The 14,504-nt window shown below is 39.9% G+C and overlaps 1 protein-coding gene across 1 annotated transcript; it reads left to right on the top strand.

Annotated features, from left to right (window-relative positions):
• Positions 1-241: 241 nt before the first annotated feature.
• On the top strand, positions 242-13,981 carry PARD6B (par-6 family cell polarity regulator beta; the record flags this gene model as incomplete). The annotated part of the gene is made up of 3 exons (XM_010153503.1): positions 242-265; positions 2,278-2,500; positions 12,778-13,981. Coding segments are annotated over 3 exons (1,077 nt in total), but the record flags the coding sequence as incomplete, so codon positions are not given.
• Between the last annotated feature and the right edge of the window lie 523 nt (positions 13,982-14,504).

The following is a 14,504-nucleotide window of genomic DNA, read 5'->3' as shown; positions in this document are numbered from 1 at the left end:
AACATTTGATATGAAATGAAAACATTTCAGGGGGTTAAAATTAACTGAAATTGCATCACTTTGCTTTTGTCTTTTTTATCTAATTAAGTGTGCCATACGCTCAATACCATTGTTAGGAAATAATAGCCAGATTAATGATATCTTGATGTTTGCACCAACAGTGTATAAAATCACATGGAAAAAAATAGATATGACAGGTTTGAAAGCGTGGCCCTTTCTTTGCTTGCTGCAAAGGATTTAGGATTTACTCCAAATTGAGAGCAAGGTTGTTGGCTTTTTAAAGTTTTATTACGGAATTATGTTTAAACTATGTAGTCTTTCAAAGCCAAACAATTGAAACAGGTGCACAGAAAATTCCTGTGGCATTCATACTTCACATAGCTGAAGAAAGATTCAAGAGAGACCCGGGATAAAGGCTTTCACTGACGTCATGATTAAGCGTGCTGCTTCTGACGTGATGGGAGTTCCTCCTGCAGGCTTTTCTTTGCTTATCTTGTCAGCAGGTGTGAATCATCCCTTCTGCCTTATTGTTAGTTAATGTTACTGTAAGTGGAGTATTTCTAGGAGAGAGATGTTCCCAGATAATTCCTTTATTTGAAACTTTTGGAGGAGGGTGGGGTGTTGGAAGGCGTAGCTTGTTTTGCTGTGCTGTGTTTTGAGTTAGCATGGTACTAATGTGCTAACAATGGGGTCCTGGTTTCTTTATTTTCATTCCTGTGTTTGTATGTGAGAACTTTATCTCACGTTTGACTACAACCTTCTGGAGAATAAAGGTTGGTGTAGTGGCTTGGTAATGTGCACCTTAGCATCTACTGTGTGTAAATGTACACCCAAGTGTGCAATACTGTGAGGCTGAAACTTTCTGTTAGTATTTTGTTCTATGTGCCCTCTCTGTTCTGCTTAAAACTAAGCTTGCTAAAAAAAAGGTGGTTTAAAGTCTTTGTTCACTGCAGGTCAGCAATGGAATTCACAAAAAAAAAAAACTACCAATGGATTTTTTTCTATTTTTTAGTGATTAGTTTATTACCCTTTTAATTCATTTTCAAGCTGGTCTGCTTTTAGTAACCTGGCTGCTGCTGTCTCTTAATTCCTTTTAGCATCCTTATGTTGTGTGTACCTGATACGGAGGGTTTGGAGTAATCTTTATCCAATGCTGTTTGTTTTGGTTCCTGCATGTGTTGGGCAGAATACTATAGTTTTACCAGTTATGCTTGCTAAAAAAAAAAATTGGTCTAGTCTATATCAAATGCTTACTCTTATTTTCACTCAGTTTAGTCTTATGCCTACCACCAGTGAATTGTTGCTAGCATTGGTTTTTAATAGATTTTTGTGATATAGGTGATAGAGGAAACTGAAGTGCGAGTGGACTAGGAAGCTGTTTTGGAGTTTTCTTTTTTGGCTGAAAGACTAAATGGAAAAGCTACCCCTGAAAGCACAGTGATAGTACTTAAATGCTTTCTTTGTGTATCTTCTGAATCTCGCCCATTTCATACCCTGGATACAACCACATTTTAAAAGACTATGCAATCAGAAATCGAGTCTTGATCACGTAGGCAAATCTTCTGAATGCGCTTAAGGAGTAGTGGCTGATTGCCTGCTTTATATCTTTCTTTAGGTAAGAGCAAAATTGACTTGAGATCAGCTCACTAGAGCTTTGCTTTGTACGGAAAAGCAGCAGCCATTCTTTGAAGTCTTCAGGTCAAAGTGGCTTTTTCGTTTCTTGTCCGAACAACTGGGAATGTAAAAACTACTTAGTCTTGCATAGGTTAACCACAGCTGTATAGCAATCCAAACATACTGTCCTAAAGTGCACTGAAGTTTCTTTTTAGAAAAAGTTCCAGGGAGTCACGTACCATCATAACTTTTGCTTTTGAGCCACCAGCATCAGTGCTGGGTATGAATTCTGGCCCTTACCAAGAACAAGGTTGTTTCATAAGCATGTAGGAATCTGCAGTTATTCTTGCGCTAGTTTGTCACCTTAGTGCCAAGCTCCCCTATTAGTGAATGCTTTGACCTAACCAGAACAATGAAAACAACTTTTGCATATTCAGAAGTATGTGCTTGATCAAGACCAAAAATAGTTAAAACCTTGGGGGGTGGTAAAAAAACCCCTGTTTAAACTGCCTTTTTTTATGCCACTTCATAATTATTGTAGGTTTTAGTGCACTAAAATGTTATGATGTTATAATTAAAGAACATTTCTGGTTTAACACTCAAATCATTTAATTGAGGATGTTATATCTCACATAGTTAATATGGGAATCTATTTTATTGTAGTTTGGAGCAGAATTTCGACGATTTTCTCTGGAGAGATCCAAACCTGGGAAGTTTGAGGAGTTCTATGGATTGTTGCAGCATGTGCACAAGATACCAAATGTTGATGTCCTGGTGGGATATACGGACATTCATGGGGACCTGCTGCCTATCAATAATGATGACAATTACCATAAAGCGGTTTCCACAGCCAATCCTCTACTCAGGATTTTCATTCAGAGAAAAGGTAAGTGCACCTGAAGTCTGTGAATCGTCTGTTTACCCAGTTATGCCATGTTGCAGTACAGTGCGATGTATGGATAAAAAACCCTTCAGTCCTATTTCATTATGTTGAGTTCAGTAATAATTATGGATTATGAAAGGTATTCACAACTCCTGTCTTGCAAGAGCTTCCTCGGGCAACCTATTCATACTTTGTGCTATTTTGCTTGTATTTATTTCAGTTACAATCAAGTTAAATCTCTAGCAAATGCTTCTATCTGTTTTTATGTAAGCAAATGAAAATAAACTTTAACCTTCTAGGGTTTTCTGCTCTGTATGTTGAATGCCTTTCACTTAAAATTCCAATCTTGATCAGACAAGGAGAAGAGGCCATTACAGGATGGAAAGGAATCTTGAAAGTCTATTTACATGGAATTGTAAATGTCAGTATAAATTAAAGACTTTGTAATATGCTACCCCTCAGACTTTCCTACCTAATAAAACATTCTGAAACTTTCAAAATTACAAGCTTATTTCAGTTAGCAAACCTCAAACCTGAGTGCTGCTTAGTTTGTTTGCTTGACCTTAAAAATAGCATGTCTTCTAGGCACAGAGTTTTGTTTGTCCCTTTCTAGTGTGCTTTTGTTCATGAAGAAAAAATCAAATTTAAGTTGTATTTGTTGTTGTCCAAGAGAATGTACTTAGTATGTGAAACTGAAGGGGAGGGGGAAACCTATTGATTTGACTTGAAATTGTTTTAATCCAGAGAAGCCAAGAAAACCTGATTTCTGCATTTGTTGGTTTTCTGCTTAGTTGGATACAGGTGTGAGTATGCATGCATTGTGAACACAGTGCATGTGCAGTTCCTTTCATAAGGCAGTCAACTGATCTTTCAGTAGCAGGCTGCTTGTTGCTTAGCTGTTTTATGAAGATCTGCACTGTTTCTGGTTGTTGCTAAGACAAGTTTGTTTTCCTTAGAAAATACTTGGGCAACAGAAGTGTTTATCAAATTTCTTACTCCAAATAATGAACGTGCTTCACAACTGCCTGACACAAATGGAATGTTAAAAAATTATGTGGCTGCCTGCCAAAATGCTTTTGCATTGTTTATATTGAGGATAGTATAGTCTAGTAAGGCCTACGTATTCAGCCCTGATTTGCCAAAAGAACAAACTATTTGCTTTAATAGCACCTAGAGGTACAAAAGGTCTCTGATTCCATTTAATCTCTTACAGTAGCCATATGACGAGAACAGATAAGCCACTTTGTCAGACTGGGATTATTCAGGTTATGTTTTAACACCATATGTTTAGATTGTTACTAGTGTTAGGTGTTTAATGCTGACTGTTAATAGTGTTACATTTGCGACACCTCATACCTTTATTCATTGTACCTTTATTTAAAGCATCATGAAATTGATACAATGCACAGAACTGCGAATAAGATAAACCCACTTAAGTTTATCATGCCAAGACTTGATTAGAAGGAAGAAGTATGTAGAAAGTATCAGTTGTCATCACCTTCCCTTTGACATGAGAGGCTTCTGGCTATAGGGTTTTAGGGAATAAAGAATCCAGGCTGGTGTCTTAACTTCCAGCACTGAACTTTGTTCTGAATTAGTTGTGACCACTTTGATCACTTCTGTTGATTAATTTAGGGCTTTGGCTTCATAAAGAAGGTGCTAAGCACCTTTGCCATATAGAACAGAGGTCAGATGGAAAATACAGAAATAACTTGGCTCTGAATTTCATTTATGATAATTTGCCTGTAAAAAAAAAAAAAAGCTGAATTTCGGGAGGTAAAGATATGTGATGATTTGTGCATCTGAATTAGTTTAGGTGTGTTTAATTCATCTGATGACACAGAACTTTATTGGCTCTACCTCTGAAATTCAGAATCAGGTGTGTGAACAAAGACCTGCTATTGGTGGGCCTGCTTTGGTCTGTGCTGTTTTGGAACTACAGTAAGTGACACAAGTTACTTTCCCATGTGCAAGGCTGCTTGTGGCTTTCAAAAACATTCTCTCAAATCATCTGAAAAATTTCAGTGGGTTTTCTAATGGAACTTTGCCTTAGTTTGTATTTCCAGCAGTAATAGTTGGGAATTTAACAAAAAAGCCACTGTGGGGAAGAAATTTTTTGCTGTCTTAAAAATGAAACTTATCATACTGTCTTACCTATTTAGAAGCCAAATGCAATTTGTAGAAAGCTAACATAAGGTAGGAGCAGACTACAGTAAAATCAAGGGTAAATAGTATTAACTTAATATATTGCATCCAAGGAACACATTAAGGGGTTGAAATGGGAGCAAGAAGATGCTTTTGTAATGTTAATAAGTGACAGTTGTGATAATGTGACTCCAAAGTTTTTGAAATTTTGGTATGCCAGAGTAAACTGTCTTTTCTGTTTGATTTTTGACTCCTAATTTATGAAGGCTAGAAAGTTGCCTGTTCTAAGCATTTACGTGTACTGGTTAATGTGCTAAGAAACCTAGTGATCCTGTAATGAAATGAAATCATATCACATTATTCCCCTTAGATGCTTCTAATTGTATTTAACTAAATTCCTTTAAAATATTTTAAACTGTTCAGTGCTAAATCTGAACTGGAGGTTGATACTGCAGAAGTCAAGAATGGCTACCAGTTAGTAGAAAACAGTTGCTTATCGGAATTTCATTCTGCCGTTTAGCAGATTAACAGGTACTGTTGACATCTGGAATTTAAAGGTTAACCTGATGTATCCTGAGTAAATCCAGATGTATGGGAGTCGCTCTGTCTGTGAGAAAAATCTTACCAAAGATAAAATGGTGGGGGAGACATACTCTGCACAGGCCCGGAAGGGCAGTTCGATGTGGGGGACTTTGCACTGTAAAAACAAGAATAATCGAGATGATAACCTAACAAAATGCAGGTTTCATTACAGTGTCCTTAAAAGTCACTTTTAGGATGTTAAATTACAGTATACAAGTTCTTGCATGTACATGGCTGTTTGTAGTAAAAAGGGGGTTCTTTGCTTAATTAATTTGTGCCTCTTGAGATACTTTTCACTGGGAAGCTTTATATTGGTGAAAAGCTAGAGGAATTGGCTTTTTAAACAGTACTCTATGGAATGTCCTAGCTGTTCTGAGCCCTGTTCCTAAAAGCATGGGTTAGTTTCCAAAAACCATGCTTTGTTATAACTTGTGACTAAAGAGACGAGATTTGTGGGGGTTTATTTTAAAAATGCTCAATTGCATCTATATTCAAAGGTACTAATGATTTGGAGGTTTTGAAGATTTATTATGGAGTAACTCTACATTGCTTTGCAAATAGATGAGGAAAACATTTTGAGTATCTGTCTTGAACAATGTTAAACTGAAACCTGATTTGGCATTTGTGGGCTTTGGTTTTAAATTTCATGTAATAAGGATATACAGATTGGTGCCACCTTGAGCTTGAAACTTCTGGCGGGGGGGAATCATTGTTGCACTATGTAGATGGTTCTCCTTCACACTATCTGTAGTTAACACCTTGTCCTTTGGCTTTATGCCAAAATATTTTCTGCTGCAGCTTTAAACTGATTAGCTAGGTGCCAGAACAAAGATGCCTTTGTACTTGAGAATATTGCTTCAGAAAACTTGTTTAGAAGTGGAAGAGAGGTTAAGCAGGGTCACGCTGCTTGTCTGGGACTTGGAGAGATGAGTTTTCATCAACCTTTCACTATTTCCTTCCCACGAAATATGTAGCTTTAACTGTATATCTTAAGGTTTGTGCTAGTTGTATGTAGTGTTAGTCTAATAATTTACAATGCAAACCAACTTACTTTCAGGTGCTTTGTGGTTTCTTAAATGTTTTGATGTATGGCTTGCAATTTTGGGATGCTTTTACTGCAGCAGCAGGTCATGTAACTTAAGTTTCGAAAAGCAAAAGCACCAGCTCAGTGTTAAGATTTCTGATTCTAGATTTGTCTTATGAAAGACTTTTAAAGTTCATGTATCTTCCAATAAATGTTTTTCTGATCTTCATTTTTTGTTTAAAAAGCACTTTTGAATGTTAGTTCACATTCAGATATATTTAGAAGGAAATTTTAAAGGCACAGAAGCAGGCTGTCCCCATATGCCAAAAGACAAGCCAGTGGGGAATATCATTGGCCTGATTGAACAGAACTTTGGCTATAACTCAGGAGGAAAAAAAACAAGTTTATGACCTTTGGAAAAGGGGCAGGCAACTCAAGAAGACTACAAGGATGTTGTGAGGTTAGGTGGGGAGAAAATTAGAGGGGCCAAAGCCCAGCTGGAACTTAATCTGGCTACTGCTATAAAAGACAAAATGTTTTATAGAAACATCAGCAACAAAAGGAGGGCTAAGGAGAATCTCCATCCTTTATTGTATATGAGGGAAACATAGTGACAAAGGGTGAGGAAAGGGGGAGGTACTTAATGTCGTCTTTGCCTCCGTCTTGAATAGTAAGACCAGTTGTTCTCTGGGTATGCAGACCCCTGAGTCGAAGATGGGGATGGGGAGCAGAATGAAGCCCCCAGAGTCCGAGTTGAAATGATTAGCAACCTGCTGTACCATTTAGACGCACAAGTCTATGGGCTGGATGGGATCCACCTAAGGGTGCTGAGGGAGCTGGTGGAAGTGCTCACTAAGCCACTTTCCATCATCTACCAGCAGGTTGTTTACTACCTACCAGGCTGATGCCCAGTCAGGTCCTGAGAGCCAGGCTAAGCCTGAGAGAGGTCACACCAGATCCAGAGTGGGCCCCTCAAGCAAGAAAGAGCAAATGAGGAAGTCAACTAACCTGGCACCTGGCCCACCTCCAACTCTGTATACTGAGCATGACGTTTTATGGAATGGAATACCCCTCTGGTCAGTTTGGGTCAGCTGTCCTGGCTGTGTCCCCTCCCAGCTTCTTGGAGAGAAGAAGCTGGAGCACAGGGGCAGTATCAGAAACTGAAAAAGGCCTTGACCTCATACAAACATTGCTTGGCAGCAACGAAAACCACTGGAGTTATCAGTAGTCTTCTCAGCACAAATCCAAAACATAGCCTTGTAGTATCTGCTGTGAAGAAAACTAGCTCTGTCCAAACTAAAACCAGCACAGGTGGGGTTGGTCTCTTCTCCCAAGTGACAGGACAAGAGGAAATAGCCTCAAGTTTCACCAGGGGAGTTTTAGATTGGATATTAGGAAAAATTTCTTCACTGAAAGGTTTAGTGGCTGACTTGGCAGTGCAAAGTTAATGGTTGGACTTGAGGATCTTAAAGGTATTATCCAACCTAAATCATTCTGTGGCTTACATATTTCTTTCAAGGCCAGTCCTTTTGCAGCGGATGTGCATGTTTCAAATTTTTCTGCAGTTAGTAGACATTTGTACAAGTTTTAAGCCTTATCAGCTGGTAGTTGTGGGAAGGCAGATTAGGTGATGATTTTTGTGAACTCTGTTCCTGTTGGGAAAGGAAGTTGTAAAAAGCCACGTGAATAGTTCTAGATGTAACTGTTGGGTAAAGACCACAGGCATTGTTATCATTTGCAGGACACAGTAAACCTACTTCTTGGCTGTAATAAATGTGTATGTCTGTGTATCCAGTACATGCCAAATTGGCCATGTAGGAACAGAAGGTCTGAGGTTCAGGAGGGGAACCCTGGTATGTGGCCTGCTAGGAAGGTGAAGAGGCTTTACAGCCCACTGTGGCAAGCTGGGAATGCCAAATATGATATACATTTGATATCACGGAATGCGTACAGTATCAGATACTTTTATTCTCTGATAAGAATCTGAATGTGTGCACTTTTGAATTTAAGGAGAAAAACCCAGACACATTACTTTTTAATGTTGTAATGCATGTGGGTAGGGTGTTTGTAAGAAAAACGTAGAATCACGGAATGGTTTGCGTTGGAAGGGACCTTACAGACCATCCAGTTCCAACTCCCCTGCCATGGGCAGGGACACCTTCCACTAGACCAGGTGGCTCCAAGCCTCATCCAGCCTGGCCTTGAACACTTCCAGGGAGGGGGCATCCACAGCTTCTCTGGGCAGTTCTCTTATTTTCTTTACATGAGCTTTCTCTGGGGGAAAAAGCCCCGATACATGTTTTAAGGTCGGAATAATACAGAACTAATCAGTTGAAATGCTTCCAGCTTGCTCATTTGCTTTCTGGAGAACTTCCCAATGAACAGAGCAATCTGAAGCAATAGAGGAACGTGGTCTTAAATGCTTAGAAATATGTGTCACCACTACAAACCAAAAAAGTGAAGCTTTTGCAGTTGAGGCAAAATTACATGTCTTGTCCCTGCAATGTCTCTCTGGTCTTTGGAATATTTCTCTCCAGTCTTGTTGATTTTGCCATTGATTGTGCAGCCTAAAACCCAGAGTTCTGAAGTATCAGAGTTCTGTACTGCTCAGAGATGCACTGCACCAAGAAGGTTTTACATAGTTTTTGAAATAACTAAGTTGCACACCAGCTGCTGGTGGGCAAGTGGGAAATCGTGATGTAAAAAACCCCACCTTTTCCCTCACTAACATTCTTCATTCTAACGTTCAAGTCACCATTGTCTATAGTTTGTCCAAAATCTTCAATACGGTCACTTTCCTGCTGTCATTATGTTTCTTTGTATTTAGCAGTAAAAGATATTTAAAGTAATATCCTTCTGCCTACTATGTTATTTCATTATTGCCCTTTCCAAGGTTTGTAAACAATGGTAGTTCTAAATAAAAAGAGGAAGCTATTGCAACTCATTGAATTGCAAAAATCCTCTCAGTGTAACACTCAGATGTCTAACTTCAAACTGGTTGGATGGGTTCTCAGTAGAGATAAGGGGAAAACTTCTCACACTTTTTTTTCTTTGATGCTGAATTTTAAGCAAACATTAAAAGAATTGCTCCATGTTGTCTGAAAAATCAGCTCATTCATTTTCAGCAGTGGAGTACAGGATTTTTAATGGCTGGTCTTCAATTAGATATCCAAAAACGCATTTTACAGCAAAAATGGTAAGTTTGCGTTTTTTGAAGTGCTTTACACTACAGACTTAGTCCACCTGTTACGTGCTCTGGTTTGGGAGGTTGGATTGTTTTTTAATCAACTCACTGTTCAGCACAACTGACTTAACACTCATAGGCATCTGAAGAATGGATTCAAGGTTAATTCTAAAGCCTTTTTGCTGATGTTGAGATCTGATGTTATTTTAATCTAACCTTAAATTGCAGTTCTTTTCTCCTTAACCGCTTTTGCTGAAGAACAGTAATTCCGTGCTTTTCTGAGAGAACCTTTCAGACTCCCAAATAAACTAAAAAATACTTTCTGCATTCGCAATCACCTAATTAAATGTTCTCAAGCATAGCCAGTGCAGGTTCTTCTGTTTGCTTCTGCCTTCCTACTCTTCCTTGTGCAATCACAGAACAGCCCAGGTTGGAAGGGACCTTGAAAGATCATCTGGTCCAACCTTTGATGGGAACAGGAGCCTAAATGAGATTATTTAGCACCCTGTCCAGTCGCATTTTGAAAACCTCTAGTGATGGGGAGTCCTGTGTCACTGTGGAGGTCGTTCTGGGATTGATTGTTCTCGCTGTAAAAAAAAAGAAAGTCTATATTGAGGTGAAACCTCTCCCAGTGCAATGTGTACTCATTGTCCCGTCTTCTCCATGTGTCTTCACCCTCTTGGCAGTCACTTTGTAAGTACTGTGGCGAGATTCCCCCAGAGCATTTTCTTCTCCAGGGTAAAAAGACAACTTTAGTCTTTCCTCATGGGGGAGGTTCTCCAGCCCTTAGATCATCTTGGTGGCCTTCCTTTGGACCCTCTCTAGTCTGTCTACATCTTCCTTGATTTGTGAGGACCAGAACTGGACACAGTACTCCAGGTGCAGCCTCACAAGTGCTGAGTAGTGGGTTGATCACATCTCTCTGCCAGTAACGCCCCTGCGGATGCAGCCCAAGGATCTGGTTTGTCTTCACTGCATGTTCAGCTGGTCCACCGCGACCCCCTGGTCCCTTTTGGCAAGACTGCTCCCCAGCCACACAGGCTTGTACTGGATTCTATGGTCATCTCATCCCAGCTGCAGGATTTTGCTCTTGTCTTCCTTAAACTTCTTGCTATCCCACTCTTTGACTAAGCTTCATTTTTACCTGCCAGTCCTCAGAGGACAGGGAAGCAGATTTTTGCAGAGGCTGTCTCAGTGGGTGAAATAGGAGAGAAGTCCCTGGGGTGCTGTCAGTAAGCACGGCCTCACATGAAAGGAGAGCACTGGGAGGTGTCTGGGCTAAAGTAACACGTGGGATAATTGGTGTTAGTGGTGCCTTTGTTGGCTCAGTAACTCTTGCAGGAGCACCAGTTTTGATGGAAAGATGGCCGATCTCAGAAACACTGGAAGTAAAAATTAACTATGCAAGGTGCATATAATATTCTAGAGAGGCACCCATGTCATAGAATCACAGAATTCCAGAATGGTTTGGGTTGGAAGGGACCTTAAAGACCATCTAGTTCCAACCCCCCTGCCATGGGCAGGGACACCTACCACTAAACCAGGTTGCTCCAAGCCTCATCCAGCCTGGCCTTGGACACTTCCAGGGATGGGGCATCCACAGCTTCTCTGGGCAACCTGGCCCAGTGCCTCCCCACCCCCTCTGGGAAGAATTTCTTCCTGATGTCCTCCCAAAGTAACTGAGATTGTCACAAAAGTGACTCCTGAGTGTAGTATGCCTGTGTAGCCTTAGCTGCCTTCAGAAATTATTCCTGTTTGTGTCAGTTTTTTGGAACACTTTTGTAAATATTAATGAAAAAGATGTTCTGTCGTTAGCAAACAGCTTTGCCTCCCTTAAGGTGTGATTATTTTAAACAAATTAATAAAAGTGAACAAGGCCACCATCAGGACACATTTTTTTAAACCATGTTGACAAACTATCACTATTGTGTACACATAAGATAGGAGTTTATTATAATCCCTTTTTTTTTGGTGGGCTAATTTAGATATGTTTCTCTTCCTGTTGTCCTTGATCTTCTAGACCACTAAGTCCAAGGCTGCCTTAGTAGATCAATAATTTTTTTCTTAAAAACACTCTTCTTGTTTTCAACAGCCCTAATGTCTGGGAAAGGGAGGAGTTGATATTACACGTTGGAATAGTGTTTGACTATTGCTTCAAAACTACTTCATGTGTTGTATGTCACTTAAAGCATCTGAAGAGACCAAATGTAACTGGTACATGTTAGCATATCTTAGCCTAGAAAACAACTCATCTTCTAAGCTACCGACTCTCACCGTGTATTTTTTCATCAGCAATTGACAGCTCTCCTGAAATTTCACACTAGGGTAGTATTTCCATAGTTATTTCAATTCAGACTGAAATGTACAGCAATTCTTTTACTCTCTTGACTGTACCAATGGCATCTTATGTGACATTACAAAGAAATCCAACTTCTGAGTCCCAGGGTTAGTGCAAAACAGCTCTGCTTGATTAGGTTTTTTTATCCTCTGCAGTAGAACAAATCTGTGCAACATTGCAAAAATACAAGTGTAATTCCAAGGAAACTTGGATCTGATTGGGTTTTGTTTCATTGTTTTTGGAGAATTATAGCATACTAAAAAGAAAAATGGAAGCTTCCGTTGGTAAACGGGCATTTTGGACCTCAGAATTACTTCTGCAGAACATAAGTTCTCCTCCGTTAGGAGTATTTGTATGACTTGCATATGTCGTTTGTTTTTTTTTTAATTCTAAGCCACTTGCATACTTCTGTATCAAATTGTGGCAGTTCCAGCATTGCTCGTATGAAGAGCTTTGCTTGAAGTATTTGTGTGCGAGGTCCCTTTGTTTCTGCTCCCCAGCCATTTTACCTACATTGCATGGGGGCAGGGAAGAGTGCAGAATGGAATAAGCTTTCTGGAGTTTGAATCCAGGTCACTTGGCTAGCTTCCAGGGACTGGGCAATAATAGGCACACTGGCTGCCTTCCCTTTTTCATTCTTTCTTTTCCAGTGATCTGAAACCTGAGGAGAGAAAACTAAGAAGTGGAATTACTCTGAACAAAATTAAAATGTTCTTTCCATTCTAACCTTCTTCTCGAGAGGCTAGAATACATTTCTTTGTCTCTGCTGCTGCTAACTTGCTTTACCTTTTTTTGGTGTACTGTCTTTGGTAGTAGAAAACCGGAAGTGTTACAGAATTTGAATCTCATAACATAAAAGCTCATTTCATATGTAGAGAGAAATGTTTCTACTACAGTAAGCCAGAAACCTTTTAGATGAGATTTCATTCCCCTAACCTAAATACGATAGCGATGTGATACTGACCACGTATGAAGTGATCTAATCATCAATGTGCTATGTCTTACAGAAGATGCAGACTACAGTGCCTTTGGTACGGATACTATGACGAGGAAGAAAAATGTCTTATCAAATGTGTTGCGTCCGGATAACCACAAGAAGAAACCACACATTGTTATTAGCATGCCACAGGACTTCAGACCAGTGTCTTCTATTATAGATGTAGATATTCTTCCAGAAACCCATCGTAGGGTACGACTTTACAAATACGGAACTGACAAACCCCTTGGATTCTATATACGAGATGGCTCTAGCGTCAGAGTGACGCCACATGGATTAGAGAAAGTTCCGGGGATTTTCATATCTAGGCTGGTCCCTGGAGGCCTGGCTCAAAGCACAGGCTTACTGGCTGTTAATGATGAAGTACTGGAGGTGAATGGTATAGAGGTGTCAGGAAAAAGCCTCGATCAGGTTACAGACATGATGATTGCAAACAGCCGTAACCTGATCATCACGGTAAGACCAGCAAACCAGAGAAATAACGTTGTGAGGAACAGTCGGACTTCTGGCAGCTCCGGTCAGTCTACTGAATCCAGCCTTCCAAGTAGCACGCCAAATATCCTAACAAACTTCTTGCAAGGAGAAGAGGAGAGCGATGAAGAGGACATTATTATTGAAGATAGTGGGGAGCCGCAGCAGATTCCAAAGGCTGCACCTACCAGCGAAAGCCTAGAATCGTTGACGCAAATTGAACTCCTTCATGAGTCAACGCAAAATGGATTCCTTCCTTCCACGGAGATGAACTCGAACCATTCAGCAGGCAGCGTTAGCATGGAGTATGAAGTACAAGATCCAGATCATAAGTCATTAGAAGAAGATGGAACTATTATCACACTATGAAATTACCTTGGTGTACTTTGTATTAAGTAAGGATGCCATACATGTTTTAATTTGGCATAATATGTACATTTTATACCTCTCCATCCACTGAGCACTGCAGTTAGATTAAAAGGAGGGAAGAAAGTAAATACAAGAAGCTCAAAGTTATGTAAGTTAACTAACTTCAGTTAATTCTGCACTTCCATGTAAATATTTCACAATGAAGGAAGATAATTGACAAATGACTGGAACTGGATGAGGAAAATTTAAATTGAATATGAAGGATAGCCAAGAGATGGCTGTGAGCTCTCTTTTAAAGGTACTTGATGGTTTTTTGATGCAGGATACTACTGGTTCTGTAGAAGTAAACTTCCCTTACTACTGTGTGAGGTTGACTGTCTAATGTACTGTGGTCTTATGTTCATCTGAAGGGCTGCTTATATGTGACGGAGCTGCTTTAGCCACTTCGTTCCTGCTGTGGACTGCTGTTCAGCTGGTAGAGCTGTTGGTGTGGCTCTGTGTATGAGGAGGCTGGAAAACAAGCAGGAGGTGGGGTGGAAGGAGTTCTTGGTTGGTCTCGTTCCCTGACTGACACACTGAGCAACAGGCATATGTGATGGTGGTCAGGAACTTGACAGCAGTCAGGATTTGAAGGTGGGGTCTTCTGAAGTTGCTTTGTGAGTGAATGTGCAACCACAGGCTCATTAGTCATGCACCTTTCCTGCTTTTAATGGCCAGGTAAGCTTGCTTGAAACGACCGATTTTGAAATTCAAATGTGAAAGTCTTAACATTCATGCATCACAGACCTGTTCTCATTTTAGTTTGCAGTATTTAAGGATATCATTGGATATATTTACAAACACCAGTAAATTTCAAAGAAATCAAATGTAAACTTAACCATCAATGTTGAAATTGCA

This window comes from Eurypyga helias, unplaced genomic scaffold (assembly GCF_000690775.1).
Source record: "Eurypyga helias isolate BGI_N326 unplaced genomic scaffold, ASM69077v1 scaffold8626, whole genome shotgun sequence".
In the NCBI taxonomy this organism is placed as follows: domain Eukaryota; kingdom Metazoa; phylum Chordata; class Aves; order Eurypygiformes; family Eurypygidae; genus Eurypyga; species Eurypyga helias.
This window is presented reverse-complemented; position numbering and strand designations above follow the sequence as displayed.